General features: G+C 37.0%; 5 protein-coding genes across 6 annotated transcripts; 1 reads left to right on the forward strand and 4 right to left on the reverse strand.

Annotated features, from left to right (window-relative positions):
• The first annotated feature begins 602 nt into the window (after window positions 1–602).
• On the forward strand, window positions 603–2939 carry LOC17893813 (proteasome subunit alpha type-5-B). 2 transcript variants are annotated; one of them, XM_023786637.1, is made up of 10 exons: window positions 603–685; window positions 774–837; window positions 972–1053; window positions 1231–1311; window positions 1614–1727; window positions 1814–1915; window positions 2179–2237; window positions 2333–2435; window positions 2515–2580; window positions 2673–2939. In XM_023786637.1, the coding sequence occupies exons 2-10, from the start codon at window positions 824–826 to the stop codon at window positions 2763–2765; spliced, it is 714 nt and encodes a 237-aa protein (XP_023642405.1). In that variant the 5' UTR covers window positions 603–685; window positions 774–823; the 3' UTR covers window positions 2766–2939. The 2 variants fall into 2 exon arrangements, with proteins under 2 accessions (XP_023642405.1, XP_006298446.1); XM_006298384.2 differs by having other exon boundaries at window positions 625–685; window positions 787–837.
• Window positions 2908–4830, reverse strand: LOC17890890 (pectinesterase). The gene is made up of 2 exons (XM_006299909.2): window positions 3786–4830; window positions 2908–3708 (listed from the first exon to the last, which is right to left on the reverse strand). Exons 1-2 carry the CDS (start codon window positions 4828–4830, stop codon window positions 3023–3025), a joined length of 1731 nt encoding a protein of 576 aa, XP_006299971.1. The 3' UTR covers window positions 2908–3022.
• Window positions 4831–6463: 1633 nt separating this feature from the next.
• LOC17891418 (pectinesterase 1) lies at window positions 6464–8588 on the reverse strand. The gene is made up of 2 exons (XM_006297217.2): window positions 7399–8588; window positions 6464–7178 (listed from the first exon to the last, which is right to left on the reverse strand). Exons 1-2 carry the CDS (start codon window positions 8492–8494, stop codon window positions 6502–6504), a joined length of 1773 nt encoding a protein of 590 aa, XP_006297279.1. The 5' UTR covers window positions 8495–8588; the 3' UTR covers window positions 6464–6501.
• A 2180-nt stretch (window positions 8589–10768) lies between these two features.
• On the reverse strand, window positions 10769–13860 carry LOC17891875 (pectinesterase/pectinesterase inhibitor 3). The gene is made up of 3 exons (XM_006297156.2): window positions 13229–13860; window positions 12297–12786; window positions 10769–11686 (listed from the first exon to the last, which is right to left on the reverse strand). The coding sequence occupies exons 1-3, from the start codon at window positions 13823–13825 to the stop codon at window positions 10995–10997; spliced, it is 1779 nt and encodes a 592-aa protein (XP_006297218.2). The 5' UTR covers window positions 13826–13860; the 3' UTR covers window positions 10769–10994.
• A 3016-nt stretch (window positions 13861–16876) lies between these two features.
• Window positions 16877–17605, reverse strand: LOC17893214 (putative RING-H2 finger protein ATL61). Its single transcript, XM_023785531.1, is given in 2 exon segments — window positions 16877–16959; window positions 17086–17605. Coding segments are annotated over 2 exon segments (603 nt in total).
• Window positions 17606–17706: the final 101 nt, after the last annotated feature.

Below are 17706 nucleotides of genomic sequence, written 5' to 3' on the forward strand. Positions count from 1 at the left end.
AAATTATCTTAACCAACCAACAACAACAAAAACACAAAAAAACCACTTCCACAAATCAATTTTTGTTTTATTTTGTCGCTTAAGCCAAAATTAAAAATATAAGTGTTGATAGATAATGCTAATTAATTGATTGATTACTCGATCAGTAGTATATAAATTCTTTATTTATATAGTTGTGGTCATGTTTCAGGAGGAGGTTGGGTTGGGATGTTAATATACGTCACTACAGTTTTGATTTATCAAATTTTCTAGAATCGTCGTCCACTTATATCATCCCGGAGTGGTGGCCTAACTTATCAAATATCGTACCATCACTCGAATTTTTATAATTACTTTCGTTTTATTATAATAACCAACTAGGATTATAATATTTCACACAGTACAATTATCAATATTATCTTCATATAATTTTATATACTATTATGATGATGATTTATAGAGAAACATACGTACACACGTATACGAGTGGAAGAAAATAGGTTATGGGTTTAGGCTAATTGATTTAGCTTAACAACTTATAATATTAACTCAGCTTCAGGCCTATTTGATAAGAATTTGAAGCCCATTTAAGGCCCAAGTGTTCATCTGATTCTAACTTGTTACTCAAGAGTGCTTCTTCGGAAGCTTAGAAAAGAGCAAGCTGGGAAGAAGAGTTGTTTCTTCGATTCGTAGATCAATTCAGCTGGTAAAGCTTTCTCGCATCCATTCAAGTTCTTAGTTTCTGTAATCGTTTCATATTCTTCTCCGATCTGTGAAAATTTTAGGGTTTATAGCTTTTTTGTGCAGACATTGAGGTTTATTTCAGATCGAAATCGAGAAGAAGATGTTTCTCACTAGGTTAAAAGCTAAACATTTCTTCCTTCGATTTCGATATAATCGTGAATTATCGTTTCTGGGTTCGCTTTTGAATCCAACGATTATTGTGTTTGTATTGATCAAGTTTGTGTGTGTTTTTTTTTTGGCTATCGAAGGACTGAGTATGACAGAGGAGTCAATACCTTTTCACCTGAAGGCCGTCTGTTTCAGGTGGAGTATGCCATTGAAGCTATCAAGGTAATTTCTCGATTACTCTAGCTGCTATTAGCTTTCCTAGAATCTAAACAAAGTTGGCATTTTTCTGGGATTTGATTTCTTAAATCCTTTCTCGAGTTAGTGAGCTATGTTGGGGATAACTATTAGACTGTGTATCCACTAAACCTCGAGGTTTTGTTTGTAATGGTTTGGTTGCAGCTTGGTTCCACTGCGATTGGTGTAAAGACAAAAGAAGGAGTTGTCCTTGCAGTCGAGAAGCGTATCACCTCGACCTTGCTGGTATACTTTCTCTCCTGCTGTTTTACTTCTGAGACTCATGCGAGCTTCCCCTGTTTTTATTTACATTTGTTATGTTAGCAATTCCAACTGGTTGATTTGTTAGTAGCTTAGCATCTAAGAAGTACTATTTTCTTTGCTATTTTGTGCCTTTATGATTCAGCACACTTTTAATTTCACTACAAATTTAGTCTTGATTTGGCACTGAGTGATAGAATCTGAAGGGCGGTATTACAAAGTAAAACCGTTTTGAGTTTACCTATAATTGTGACTGCTTTCTCAGTCTCTTTTTTTCTTTTAAGTAGGAGCCGAGCAGTGTTGAAAAGATTATGGAAATTGATGACCATATAGGTTGTGCTATGAGTGGTCTCATTGCTGACGCACGAACACTTGTTGAGCATGCACGAGTAGAGACTCAAGTGAGATCTCAGTTTCTGTTTCTCACGGTTTTGTTTCTTACATCAAAAGTTGTTTCTGTTACCAACTGGTTTTTAATGTTGTGCAGAACCACAGGTTCTCGTATGGTGAGCCAATGACTGTAGAATCTACAACTCAAGCTTTGTGCGATCTGGCTTTACGGTTTGGTGAAGGAGAAGAAGAGTCAATGGTATCAATTGCTCCATTTCTCTTGATAACGTAGTAAATGTTTAGTGGATATCACTTCTTTCTGCTTGGAATTTATGATCAAGTACCAGAGATAACCCTTGAATTGGGGATTAAGTTTTAGTTATGAATTGATAGATCTAGCTCTGCAAGCACCACTATAACATTCCCTAACTCTTCCATAATTTTTTAGCAAATAATCTTTGGTTCTTTATTATCTCCTTTTTATGTGAATGTACTTATGCTCAGTCTCACGAATTTTTGTAGTCTCGTCCATTCGGAGTATCCCTTCTCATTGCTGGGCATGATGAAAATGGACCGAGCCTGTAAGTTATTATTCATTTAGCTTAGTTCCTTCTCCAACAGTCTATATGATTTCAAATTGGTGTACAACAATGTAAAACAACTCAATTTTGTACAGGTACTACACAGATCCATCGGGAACATTCTGGCAATGCAATGCAAAGGCAATTGGGTCAGGCTCAGAAGGAGCTGATAGTTCTCTCCAAGAGCAATTCAACAAGGTAAAAATAACTTGATTGTTTCACAATCCCAGGTACATTACAGAATCTCTTTGGTTTTTCAATTTTACAACTTTTGCAGGATTTAACTCTTCAAGAAGCTGAAACAGTCGCTGTATCTATCCTAAAGCAAGTAATGGAAGAAAAGGTACTGAACTGATTTCAAGCTTGTTTACTAAAAGCCTATTGAATCCAACTCTTGTATAGTCATTTTGATGATACTCTACATTTCTGGTATAGGTGACACCAAACAACGTCGACATTGCCAAAGTTGCACCAGCTTATCACCTCTACACTCCTCAGGAGGTTGAAGCCGTCATCAGTCGTCTATGAAGAACTAAACCGGCATTCGCTTCCATTTTACCTTACCTGGTCGGTTGGGTAATTTATCAGGCTTGTCTGCTTCCTGTTCTCTAAACCAAAAAGACTTTCTTTCACAAATGGCACAAAACCTCTCACTTTTGTATTAGTCAGATTATGAATTATATCGAGTTTGAGTTTCATTGAGCTTTGAGTCTACAAATTTTTGTCTTAATCGTTTATACAACCCTTAAACCGGGGACTACAATTTATAGTCAAGAGAAACTCTGCTAGAGAGAACCATTATAGGGTACACATGTTTCCTTTAACCATCCATGTTTGTTAATCAAATCATCAACCGTAAACTGGCGCGCCTCTAGTTCTGTCATATTCGGATTATATCCAATCCATCTAACCCGGTTACCCACACCAGAACCTGGTCCATAATTCATGTACTCTCCATAGTTAAGTGTCGTTGGAGGATTCACCATTGTGTCCCACGGAACCCAACCCTGAGGGTTAATCAATATCCCGATTAGGCTTTTCATCACCACCACTGTAGCATAACTCTTCCACGGTCGTCCCAAATACGTGGTCGCTGTTAGATTTTCTCCTTCAAAGGGGTAAATCTTACTGTTGATTATCGAAAAACCGGATTTTACGTTTGGATCGTTAGCAGATTGAGCCGTCACGGTACTGAGTTGAGTTGGTATAGATTTTCGAGGCCGAATGGTGCAGTTCTGAAACACGGCAGCAGCCTGGCCACAAATGAAATCGACGGTACCAACAATGTCGCATTCCTGGTACAATTGTTCTCCAGCGTGCGAGTAAAGCGTGTCTTGGTATCCTTCGAATGCGCATCTGTACATCACGGACTGGCATGATTTTGAATGAAACGCTACAGCCTGCTTCTTTTCTGGTCCAGCTGTGTTAACAAACTTCATATCCCTACCAATGAACCCTTTTCCACTAACCGCTGCAAAACCAAAACATGACCTGTCCCAATTAGAACCAAACCCAACGTGTAAAAAAACCAGAAATTACTTGACTTACAGAAAGTGGCGGTTTGAAAGGTATCGATGTTAGGTTTGTCAATCCTGTTAAGGCTACTGGAAACGACCGTCTTCGTTTTCCCATCGCCATACATTACAACATTGTATTTGTATTTCGTCACCTCAACATTTTCAACATAAAGGCCTTCCTTTACGTGTATAACGAATCTTGAACTGCTCTTTTCAGGGACAGAAGCCACAGCCTCGCTGATTGTTCGGTACTGTCCAGTCCCATCTTTGGCTACCGTTACATTAGGAGTCAAGTCGCATGTCAAAAGTGCATTACGGTCCTCATTACCAAACCAATCTGGAAAACCCGATTCTGTTTCTAAAAAGCCAAGTAAACTCTTGTTATCATCTTGTTTGGTTAATCGACCTAAGATTTTAGTCACAATGGCTAAGCTATTGCTCACAAGCTCTCTCCCTTTTTTCATAGAATCTCTAAGTCTCTTAATTTTCCCAATATTTCTCTTGTAACTCGAGAAATCAAACTCCATAATCTCATCAAAACGTTCCAAACAAGTGTCGTGATCAGTGATCACGTAACTCAACTTCCCTCTTATCTCATCGATTTCCGCATTGGTCATAATCTTCCCAAACTCATCAAAACGTTCGATTGTTTCGTTCAAATACTCCAACGAATCAACGATCATCTCATCACACACTTGCAAACTAGACAAAACAGATTCATCAGATGAAACCAGGTTACTAAAAACCCCGAGAATCTTCACATGGTCTTCGACAGCTGTGACCAAAGAAGCCCTAAAGAGAACTCTAGGCTCAGTAGAATTTACCGACAAGAGCGTCGAGTAACACTGATCTGAGTACAACGTCACGTTGCAGATTGCTCCCAAACTATTCGTTGACTTATCAGTCAAAATCCGTCTATATGATGACTTCACTTCACAACCTCTGTTCCAAAACAGAGCCTTTACCACCAAAAGCATAAACATCACAGTTAAGATGATTGAGAAACTTTCCACAACCTCCAAACACCACCGTATCCATGATCGCTGCGACTTCTGGCAACGACGACAAGGCTCCATTTTTACTTCATTTCTCTTTGTGTGTAAAGTTTCTTATAAGGAAGTAGATGTCTTCGTTACGTATATATGACAACTTATAAGAAACCCCCAATGAACCATTTTAATTAATGACTTCATCTAATCTTAGCTTCATATACTTATTAAAAAGTAGAAACAGACAAATTAAAAAGCTGCTTGATAACAAATGTAAGTTCACACTTTACATCATATAGTCCTTGATTTTAATGGTTAAGAGATACCTAAAACTAAAAATTATTATATATATAATTATATACATATATTTAGAGAGGTTTATCTTTTTCTAAAGTGTACACAAAAACAAAAGAAAAAAAAAAATCAACCTTAAAAGTCTATATAAAGTGTTTATATAGTTCATACATTTTTAAATTTAGTATTATTTACAATTAATATAAAATTAAGTTAGAAAACAAAATTATATTAAATGATGGAAATTAAAAAATAGTAAATATATGTAACTTTTGCCTCTTTGTTTTTCTTATTGTGTCACACAAATCTTTCCACTATATGTCTATATCGACATTCTACATATCGTTAAAAGAAAAATTTCAAAGTGGAATTTCAAGTGATTTGTAAAAAGTTCACAAATCCAGTGTTATTCAATCATGAATTTTAAAAAGTCTCATGAAATCCAGTGTTATTGAACTAATCATTTTAAAATCCACCTTAAAATCCACTGTTATTTAAAACAGTTTGTGAATTTGATTTTAAATGATTTCAGAGGATTTTAGTGGATTTTAGAGAACTTCCTTAGTTAAAAATATAAGAATCCAAATCTCATAGTTTTATGTGGGATTTGAAAGGATTTTACATAAATCATATAAAGTTCCCTAAAATCATCAAAATCTCATTAAAACTCAAATCTCTTAAAATGCTACTTTGAATACACCCCCCTAAGTTTGGATAAAACGTAAACAAATAGTTTAAGTTATACTAAACGAGTTATACTGCTAAAACTGCTGTCTTATTATATTTTTTGGCCTCCTCGTCCGTCATCACTGATGTTATCCAAGCCACGTGACTTGGTTAGTAACGCTGGAAACCAGTCCGTGGTTTTTGTAGTCTCCAAAGGTCCCGATCGCAAGAAGAAGAGGATCCATTGAGTTGAGGAATATGTCAAGTTTGAAAACTATCACAACTACGCATTTTAAATTTGTATAATATATATACGTTATAAAATATTTCTATATAGTTTTACAAGGTTCTTAACATATGTTATAAAATGTTTAAAAGTTTTAAAAATACAGATTATCATTTAAAACAATTTTCTCCTTTAGTGATACAGTACTTTTAAAAAGTATAGGTACATGTGTTATTTATCCAAATTTTCTAAATTAAATGTACTTTAATTTAAACCAATAATAATATTTTTTAAATGCCTAGACCGTTTTTTAAAATACTAACTATACTTCTTCGTCTCGACCAAAAAAATAGATGAGCTTCTTCATGAAACATTAAAAATAAAATATATTTTTTTGAAATAACAAAAGAATATATTGCATTTTAAAACATAAGAATATCTATCTAAAGCATCTTTAATTTTTTTTTTAAGATAATCTAAATAATACGAAGGAAATGGTATTTTTTTATAGGGCATCCTCATTGCAATGATCTTACCCCCTAAGATCCTTGCAATGAAGATGGTTTAAGCCATTAAGTTTGTTGATACGGCACTCCAGTCACCGGTAACCAATCAGCCCCTCGGAGAAAATTGGCAACCGTAAACCTCGCTGCCTCAGCATCAGACATAACGGGCTTGTACCCGGCCCATTTAACTCTATTGGTCACATCCGACCCAGGACCCGAATTCTTATATTCTCCATACAGTATACTCGCAGGTGGGTCAACACCCGAAACCCACGACATCCACCCAGCCGGCTTCACGATTGGACCAATCACCGATTGCATAATCACCGTCGTCGAAAACTCCTTCCACGGACGGCCGAGATATGTCGGAGCAGTTACGTTCCCGTTGGCGGAGATTGTACATCGTTGGATCGACAAACCAGAGTTTTGATTCTGATCCTTTTTACCTTCGGCGGTGATTGTATTGAACTGATTCGGAAGCGGCTGACGCGGTCGGATATTGCATCCCTGGAAGACGACGGTGGCGGCTCCGAAGATAAAATCGATTGTTCCGGTGACATCACAGTTACGGTAGAATTGGCGATTGGAGTGAGGATAGAGCGTATCCTGGAAACCGTCGAAGGAGCATTGATAGTAGACTGAGAAATCGGATCCTGATCGGAATGCAACGGCCTGGTGCTTCGCTGCTCCGGCCGTGTTTATGATTCCGATGTCCTTCATCATAAATCCTTTGCCTTGAATTGCTGCGTGAATGGTAAATAAACTCGTTAGTGTTAAAAACGACAGCGTTTTGTCCTTAAAGGTAGGTAAATATAAATTACCAAATCCATGTAAGTACTGTCAGTACCAGCCTACCCAGTATCACTTACTCAATCGGGTAAAAAAGTAAAAGAAGTTTTTATTCTAGACCAGGAAATAAAGAAAGTAAAGGGGAGAGGGTATAAATAAGATGAGAGAGATTACCAAACGTCGCCGTTTGAAAAGTGGGAGTCCCGTCGACGAAGTTTTTGCTACCGGAGATAATGGTCTTGTCCTTGCCGTCACCGTAGATGATAACATTCCACTTACTCTTATCCATTAGCACATTCTCTACATACGTACCTGCTTTCACGTATATCACAAACATCGTTTTCCCCTTCTTCGGAACTCTCGCCACCGCTTCGTTAACCGTCTTCACATCCCCGGAGCCATCCGCCGCAACCGTGACATTAGGCGTTAATTTCTTCGCTTGGAGTAACCGTCTCACGCCTGGGCTAACCCAATTCGGAAACGAATCGGCCGAATTCGAATTGAGGAGCCGTCTACGGTGAATCGGGATACCGAAGTCGCTTAGCGTAGAGAGGATCTTGGCGACGATCGCTAAGCTGTTGCTGGTGAACTCGGTTGAATTAACCATGGCGGATTTGAGTTTCAGTGAGATTGTTGAATTGGCGTACTCCGTTTTGTTTTGACTGAGTTCGTCAAGCGCATCGAGACACGTGTCGTGATCTGTAACGGCGGCGCTGAGCCACGTTTTGAGATCGTCGATCTTAGTCGAATTCAAAATATTCTTCCCGTCTCCAACATCCATGGCGGAAACAGTCTCGTTAACGCGATCAATCGCGTCGTCGAACAGATCTCCGCAAACACCCAGCGCCGATTTGATTCTCTCATCATCAGTCCCCTCCGCGAGCTTCCTCGGCAAATCGGAAATGGAATTGAGCTCGTCGACCACCACCTTCAACGAGAGCTTGAATAAAACCTCCGGATCCGTCGTGTTGGACGATGGAAGCTTGGAGATGCTTGAAATACAAGAAGCGGGGAAACGAGTCACACTGCACACAGTTCTGAGTGAAGCGGCTGGAGTCAACTCAGGGACTGTACTCGGTGTTGATTTAGGCGAATTGTTTCTCCGGCTATGAACAGCGACGGCGACGACGGAGCTGATTATAATCGCCACAAGAACAGCGACGGAAACGCCTATGTAAATCAACCGCTTCCTTGTCTTTCTCTTCAACGCTAAATCTTGAGCTTCGTCTACTTTGCCATAGCCTTTGTTGATTGACTTCACAGTATCCATAACAAATAAAAAAAACACTCAAACTAAGTTCTTAGGGTTTATACCTTTTTTTGTTGTAGTTACTTTTGAACGGGGATGAATAAGAATTGGTGTTTTGATGGATGGCTTTATATAAGTGGTGGAATTGGGAAATGTGAATATTTATTTTAACGTGACGCGTCTATTCTTGTGATGCTTCTTAAGGAAGTGTGAGTTAAATGGTCCATTAGGATTAGGCATGTGGAAGATTCATCATCTTCTGTCACTAATTCATTTCATGATTATCCATGAGGTCGTTTACTGTCACTAATTAATTCTTAAATCAAATCAATCTTCATTAGGTAGTTTCCTCTCACGGTCTTTCACCATATAGTAATTGAATATTCTGTACGATTATTGCAAAATATTCGATCTGGTTTAGTAGAAGAAAACCACGAATTGGGTCTACGGGTTTGGTTATGAGCGTTAAGCCGTTAAGACTAGACTAGTTGCAAGTCAAAGTCCAGATGTTTGTCTTTTTTGTACACATCAAGTTAAAATATCATTTTCACTTGTCGGCCCATAGAAAGTGAAACTCACACTCTGCACATGTATTTTAGAGAGACTACTATAAATAATTCAAGTCCTTTGCTCGATAACCACATGCAAATCATTCCAACGAAGCTAACAAGCATATAAGGAAAAGTCGATGTAGAACACATTGTTTCGTAATTGTCAACGTATATTGTCAAATACAAAAGATTTACATGGTTAAAATATTAAAGTGTTGGATTAAAATAATTACTGGTAGGTTGTTTATAGTGTGCTTAAAGTATTTAGAATAGTCTTTTTTTTAATGCACGAAATTATCTTCAAAATATGTTTGATTATTTATTTGTATCTAATTGACAACTTTAGACGCATGGTTGATGTTTGCATTATGATTTTCTTGGAAGATCTTTTTAATACGTGGTATACTAATGCTTTGGCTTAGCGTGTTTTTTCTTATGGAAACTATGGAAGTTTAGGATTACGAGTTTAATGATATGATTGCTTAGATATTTGTAGTGATTTCAAATTACTTGTGGCCTTTTGGAGATCGGTTTCTTGCAAAATACTAAGACAGTTGTCTAAGTTCTAGAAAATGTCGTTTATGGAATTAAAATATCATATTCAAAAAATATTTGGTTTTAATGAGGTTGTTAACTGATCCATTCATTTCTCTCATTGGAAGATGTATTTTATATCTCTGGCCATCGAGTGATTCTGTGGTCTAAAAAATCCCCTTAAGATGAACCAAAAAAGTGGGTTAACAAGGATGCAACAGAAAATTTTAAACTAGTATGAGTTGGAGTCTACTTGGAGATTATTTTTTTTATCTAAAATTAATGAACACTTAGATCAATCGGCCAAATTTTTGCATAATATTAACTATTACCATTCGTACCCAAACGAATACATCTCTATATATAAAGGGATGAAAATATAGAAGACTATAAGCCTACATGTGTAAAAAGGCCATCGGGCATCTACAGTCCACGAACTCGAATACCGCCATGTGTTTTCTTGTCATGTGGCATATCATTTACATCTCTTGTGGTTTTGCTTGATATGGTTACATACTTACATTTGGTATAGTTAGTAAGTACTTCTTAGTAGTTAATACTAATCGAGGATTGCTAAACTAATCTGATTTAAGCTCAGGATGTGGTACTCATTGTTACAATGACATTCGTTCAGATTGAACCATGTTCGGACAATATAACCAGGCGCGCTACCATTGCCAAAAGGCCAATGCTCATCATTTTGAATTTGATGTTAAACACGTTACACGTTACAAGTAGAAAGGAAAGTTCGAGTCTTCGAGATACGAAATTGAGTAATGATGATGTTATCATGGAGGAGAAGTCAACTTTGGCCAGCTTATTCTAATTTAGGTCAACCATGAGACCTTTCTTCTTAATCGTGGTTCACCGTACAAATTAACCGAAACTTGCGCAATTATCGTTACCATTCATGAATTTTCTATACTCCACCATTTACTGAATAATCCTCTAACACAATTATCATGGCTCTGCTTTGTTCCCTTTAACTGTAAGTTTATAACAATAATAATCATGTTATTTAAATAAAAAAATCAATAATAATCATAAAACCCTTTAGCGGTCGGTTAATCAATAATATTGTAAACATAAGCATTCCCAAACCAGGGAATTATTGTTTGATATATAATTCAATGGTTAATATGGACATGGACATATTAAAAGAGATAGAAGTTAGAAAAGACATATTTTTTTTTTATTGTGACATCAATCATCATCAAAATAGGCAACATTGCTTCTCTCTCAAATCCATATTCTAAAGGCGAAAAAATCCGCATTATTTAATCTCGTTGCTAATACACTACGATCTAGAGAAAGAAACATAAAAAAAAAATGCACAACACAACACAAAACAAAAATGAAACACGAACTGCAATAATAACATTTAAGCAACAACAATAAATACGCTAGGAAGTACACAACAATATATATATCTCAAATTAAAGACCGAGCGTGAAGGGGAAACCGGTCGAGGATAACCAACCTCCACCACCAATAAACTGACTAGCCGTGTATTTCTGAGCCTCAGCAGCAGCCGTAATTACCTTAAAGCCCCTCCACTTCACTCTATTTGCAGTTCCAGCCCCTGCTCCCGTGTTCGCATACTCTCTATAAGTCAGAGTGTTCAACGCAAACGTCCCCGTCCACTCGGACCACCCTTCGGGTCTGATCACGTCTGAGATAGCCGACTGCATTATCACCGTTTGTGAGTACTCCTTCCACGGCCGGCCAAGATACGTCGGGAAACTACCTTTCACCGCCTGTAAATCCGACGTGGCACCTATCCTACATTTCTGGATAACGATCCCTGTGTTCTGGTTAGGATCCGTACGCCCCTGAGCCGTGACCATGTTTTTCTGCCCGGAGTTGGGGCGGCGGGCGTGGATGTCACAGTCTTGGAGCACGACGGCGGCGTTCCCGAAGATGAAGTCGACGGTTCCGGCGATGAGACACTTGACGAAGAACTGACGGTTAGAGTGGACGTAGAGAGTGTCTTGGTAAGCTAACATGTCACAATTGTAGAAAGCTGAGAAATCAGAACCCACACGGAGAGCTACAGCTTGGTGCTTTGACGGACCCGCCGTGTTCTGGAAAGTGATGTCACGAGCTAAGAATCTCTCACCGACAGCAGCTGTGGACAACGAAAGAAACAACGGTTACTTAACGACATATCATTAGCTAAAAGACTAATTAAGACATACAGTACTTAATTAATTTTCTAGAATATGACCTTTTTAAGTGTAACGAATATTTTATAAATTATAAAGGGAATAAAGAAACCATGCCAATGATACTAAAGTTGTACTGAAATGATGAAACCAGATTAATTAAGGGCCCAAAGTAAGATAGAAAAGTCAATAAAGGTGGCAACTCCATAAACACAAACGGCTCTCTTCACGAGTGGATGAGCCATCAAAACCAATCCAACATAACGTGACTACTGACTTGGAAAAGCATATGAATAAAGCCAAGAACATAATGGATCAAGACTCCCTCCTGACTCATATCTAACTAAGTTTTTTTGTTCATTTCGGCAAATTCAAATTCACATTTTAGTTACTAGTAGGTGCTACATGTGCGAATATATGTTATAGTGGGGGTACTAAGACAAGAATCTACATGTGTATATTTAATGTGCATGAAAAGAGTAAAGATTTTTCCACCAAATAAAGGACCACAATCGTGCATAATTGCTTCTTTTTTAAAATTATATTTTTCAAAAAGTTAAACGAATTGCTTACCAACGGTGGCGGAGTGGAAAGTGGTGCTACCGTCGACGACGTTTCTATTTCCGGTGATGATAGTTCTCGTCCGACCATCTCCCATAAACATTATATTCTTTTTCTTCTTAGAAACATCCACATTCTCTCTATAAACTCCGGCTTTTATATGTATGACATACCTCTTGTTACTATTCTCCGGGGCCGCTGCAACCGCAGCAGCCACCGTCTTAAATGTACCACTACCGTCAGCTGCCACGGTGGCGTCGGCTCTCACACCCGTACCCTGAAGAAGCCTCCTATCTCCAGCGGATAACCAAGTCGGCCATCCCTGTGCGTCTAGTTCTCCGGCTCCGGCAATATCTACAGCCACCGTGGTTTCCTGATTCTCCTCCTTGAGCTTACGGTTGTTTGAAGTGACTTTTGCTTTTGCCTCGAAGTTGGCTATGTCCGTATCAGTCATGTTCTTGATCATTGCTAGTGCGTTGCTGCACATGTGCTCGACGTGAATCTACATTTAATCGTTTTGTTATAAAGCTATATTTTCCAAAAATTGTGTTACCAACAAATAATTGAAGGTATATACTCTAGCTAACAAGAACGATAGATAGCTACTATTCATGCACATGGACCAGCACTAGCTAACAATATCTCAATGTAAAAAATGAACAAGCTCTAAAAAGTTGTCTACGTGATGTGACGTATGAAGTTAACAGTTATGATGTGAGGTATGATATATCTAGTTTTGTAGTATGCTAGTAACTCAATATAATTTTTGCCACTACATACATTTTCAGAACTAGTGATTTATGTTCGCCATTATCTATTCCATAAAAAAAGTTTAATGAACGAAAACAAATGAATTTGTCTTACATTTGCGGTATTTAGATTAAAGTTCACATATTTCTATATGTGAACTGCAAAGGATAAAGAACTCATGATGTTTTACGTACCTGGCCCTTCAACAAAGCTTTACGAACTTGCTTATCGGCGCCGTCATGAGAGAAGCCGTCGAGACAGGTCTCCTGGTTGGTAATGGCTGAGCTAATGAGGGTTTTGAGATCTCCGGCGTGTTGCCGGAGAGTTTTTTTGGTTGGATACAAATGGAGATCTTCCACAGCATCATGGAGCTCATCGAGCGTCTCATCGATAGTCTCCAAACAGTCATGAAGCGCCGTCTTCTCGCGCGGCGTCAGCCCTTTCCTCTTCTTGATCAGCTTCCTCACAGTGAAGTAATTGTGCTCCACGGCGGTTTTTGTTAGGTTAAGCGATGCCTCGATGACGTCTTTTTGAGACGTTAGCTCGACGCCGCCGGCAGTTGCCACGGCGGAGATACATAGCTCAGGGTAAAGCGTGGAGCTGCAGGAGGATCTTAGCACGGCGTGAGACGAAGGGGATAGAGGTCGTTTTTCGTTGGCTTTTGAAGCTCCGGCGGAGATGCCGGCGACGGCGGCTACGAAGAGCAAGGCAACGGCGGCGGATAGCAAAACAAATTTCTTGTTTTTCTTGAAATTATCTTTAGAGAAGATTTCTTTCATTGATGGTGCCATTGTTTTGTGCCACTGGTGTGAGTGATGAATGTACTCGTCAGAGTTGGTGTTTATATAAACTATATTTTGATTAAATTTAAAATTCAAACAAAGATATTATTTAAAAAAAAAAAAAATTCTGCTTACTTTTCTTCACTCTATTATTATTCGAATGGAATTTTCCCGAAAAAAAAATAAATAAATAAATTCCACTGGGTGCTCAGACGCTCATAAAGATAAGGTTTTTATTTTTGGTCATGTTTTCAATTAGAATATAAATAATATTATTTGCCAATTGACAGGGGCTAGAGTCTATTGTCGCTTTGCCAAATCTGTAATTTAGTGACTAGTGTTATATATTCGATTAGTTTGTTACCAATATATTCGTTACTTTGCTTGGCCAGTGAAACTCAACTCACCACCAATGAGTCCATGACTTTTTCTTTGTCCACGTTTATCCTCATACACATATTAGGACACTATATCTAGGATTACACAATATCATTAACCGACAAATAAATGTACATTTTTTCCTTTACTTAAAAGCATATTCTTCTTTTTGTGATTTTAATATTCGTTTCTTCATTGAATTTGTATATGGAAAATCTCGAGTTGATACAAAAACTATATGTATTTTGGATTCAATTGGTGTGTAACTGGACCGTCGTTTTCAGATACAATAGTTATTTTCAATTTGATTTGTTAACGTTTGTGTCTCTTTAAGGTATACAATATCACCATATATACATATTATTCAAAAAGTATTCAAACTTTTTTTAATACTATAGTACGTGTATCAAAAAAAAACAAATTCATTACGTATAAAAATAATTGCGTTTGAATGCTGATAGGTATGTAACCAACAATTTTTATTTATTTAAAATAGGCCATTATGCTAAATCCTGGTTGTAAAGGACTGTTTGTTTACCTATCAAAATCGTAAATGTGTAATCAGAAATAAAATGAATTAATTCATGTTTCTTATAAATAATGTGTCAGAACATTATAGTATGTTTCGTATGTATTTAAGGCAAAGCAAAAGTGTTACATAGCGATTAATCACCGAAATTATTGTTGAAGCTAATAATAATAATACAAATAAACTGTAAAGTATTTAGGCCGATGGCTATGGCCTTTAGCTGCAAGCCTGTCATGGGTCCATCTACCAGATTTTTTTTTTGGAAAAAAAGATTATTCCACCAAAGACGATGACAGTAAATATTGAATACAAGTTTTGTTGGGTATAACTCAACCTCTAGCTCTCTTTTAATAACTTTAATTTGTGTAATGATAATTAAGTAACTAACAAATATTACATGTAACATCTATAAGCAACCATTTCTCTGATTTCATTGAACACGTAGTTTAGCTATATGTCATATGTTTAGTAAGATTGTAAACGTCATTTCAGTAGTTGTCATCTACAACAATCAACATAGTTTCAGTAGAAGCCATCCACATAAAGAAATGTTTATTTCAGTGTCGGTAGTTTAATTGGCCAAATCAAGAAACACTTTTCAAATAAATAGATTTGTAATATTGTACCCTAAATTCAAGCATCCGATACAGGAAATTGACTATTTGTTGGGTCTTACCAAAGAAAGTAGAAACTTTAGATATGAATTCTTTTTTTAGCTATAAAAATATTGGTTTACAAAATTAATCCCAGCCATATCATTTAATACCATATACTCCCTTTTAAATTATATAAAAAGTTATACTTTTATATATATATAAAATTTATTATTTTCAACAAAATAACTCAATTCAAGCCAATGAATTGGTATTATTTTTTTAAACATATCATTTTATCTCTTTTTCAGTATTTTAAATAAATTGGTATTATTTTAAAATAAAAATTTGAAAACATCTAATATTTTGAAACAAAAATAAAAGATGCTAATAATATTGGATTACAAAATAACCCCAACCATATCGATTAAAGTAAATCCCATATAAAGATGAAGTTGGTTCCCCTTGTTTGGAAAAGCATACAGTATTACTCGTAATGATCACATGCTTCCTTTCATTTTCTTACTTTGCTTTTGACGATCTTTCCTGTGTCTTTGATGTTATAATCTTCATGTGAATATTTTGGTTCCTTCTTTATCATTAATCTTTCATTATATATACTGTATATTTAAAGTAGCTAATTAAGGTGGGGAACTTTACTTTTTTTTTATACTAGAAAAAAACTAGGAAAGCAGAATGAAAAAAATCGTTTAACGTTAATATTTTTCTAAAAGAAATAATTTTTTAATAAACAAGTTGCATACTCTCTTTTTTGTTGACAGCTACGATTTGCATAATCCTTTACAACAAGTTGCAAATACAGGGCATATGATGCAGTAATCGAGACTCGAGAGAGACTTATCTAAAGTATTTTCCACTGATTTTTCATTTTTGAAAACAAGTAACACCAGAAAATTTACCACGATCAAATACCATATACAGTATGTTTATAAATAATAGAAAGATCATAATTCGTATGTACATTTCTATATTAGGGTTTACACACACAAAAAAAAAAAAACTAATTCTCCAAAACTCCACAATTATGTACTTTTATAAAACTCATTCGTATTTGTATCTTATGACAATTACGAGACTGCCTATTATTCTTCACAAAGGTCCACATTGGTTGGTTGGGTTAGATAGATAGATTTGTCTGCGCTCACGCTTCGAACGTGCTGCTGCACATACACCAGTTTTATCTATTTTAAAATTGTTTGTCAGAAGAGAGCGTTGAGATATGTAAATGTTTCCCAATTATTTATTATTTACAATTATTTATCTTTGCAAACAAAAAAAACATTCACAGTATCATTCGAATTCGTATCTTTCTTGCAAGTTGAAATATATGGACTTTAAAATTATACTACTAGATTCGCTGTCAAACAAAATTAATGACATGAAAATATAGCATATACTCTTTTTGTATATACGACTAAATTCACAAAATTTGTAAACAATTACAAAAGAAAAAGATGGACGGTAGTTTAATACATGTATATATGGACCGTATCTTCACATGTACTTGGCCCATAATGACTAACATGGGCTTTATTTCATCTATTTCGCCGGAATGTCTATCACGACCGTCATTAGATCCGGTGGACCTTCCTCTGCTCCGCCGCAACCATCATCTTCGTCTGCTCCGCCGCAACCATCATATTCGTCTGCTCCGCCGCAACCATCATATTCGTCTGCTCCGCTGCAACCATCATCTTCGTTTGCTTTGCCGCAACCATCATCGTCTTCAGTCATCGTCGTATCACTGCTCCTAGGAGGTGGATTTGTGGGAAGCTCGTGATGTTCGGATGTCGGCTCGTGATCTTGGGTCAAACCCTCGTGGGCGGCGCGGCCAAGTTCCTGTCTGGTTACTCGTTGCTCCAAACGAACCATCTTTCTACATATAGGGCATGTGGAGTGTGATCAAAGCCACGAGTCGATGCATGCAACGTGAAACAAATGATCGCAGCTAGGCAAAGCCCTAGCTTTGTCTCCGTTGGCGAGCTCCGCTAGACAAACGACGCATTCAACGACGTCTTTGTAGTCCTTGGAGTTGAACTCGACTATGGGGATTGATCGCAGAACGAAAGGGTGGAGACCAACACATCCCGTGATGATGGTTATAGAGACATGATCAGGCTGGACCTGATCATCGTTGTTGTTATGTTCATGATCAAGACAATCACAACATTTAACGACGCAATATGTAAACCCGAACAAAATCCCGAAGAAAACAAAAAAAAACCCAAAAATTATCACGATAAGTATTAGATTGTGTAGTTCTGACATCTTCTAAACCTTTTTTTCTGGAAGAAGATCAAAATCGTACTCGAGAGAACGCAAGGAACAAAAACACAGTTCGTGATCGTACGTAGAGAAATTAGCTCTTA

Source organism: Capsella rubella, unplaced genomic scaffold (assembly GCF_000375325.1).
Source record: "Capsella rubella cultivar Monte Gargano unplaced genomic scaffold, Caprub1_0 scaffold_3, whole genome shotgun sequence".
Lineage (NCBI taxonomy): Eukaryota > Viridiplantae > Streptophyta > Magnoliopsida > Brassicales > Brassicaceae > Capsella > Capsella rubella.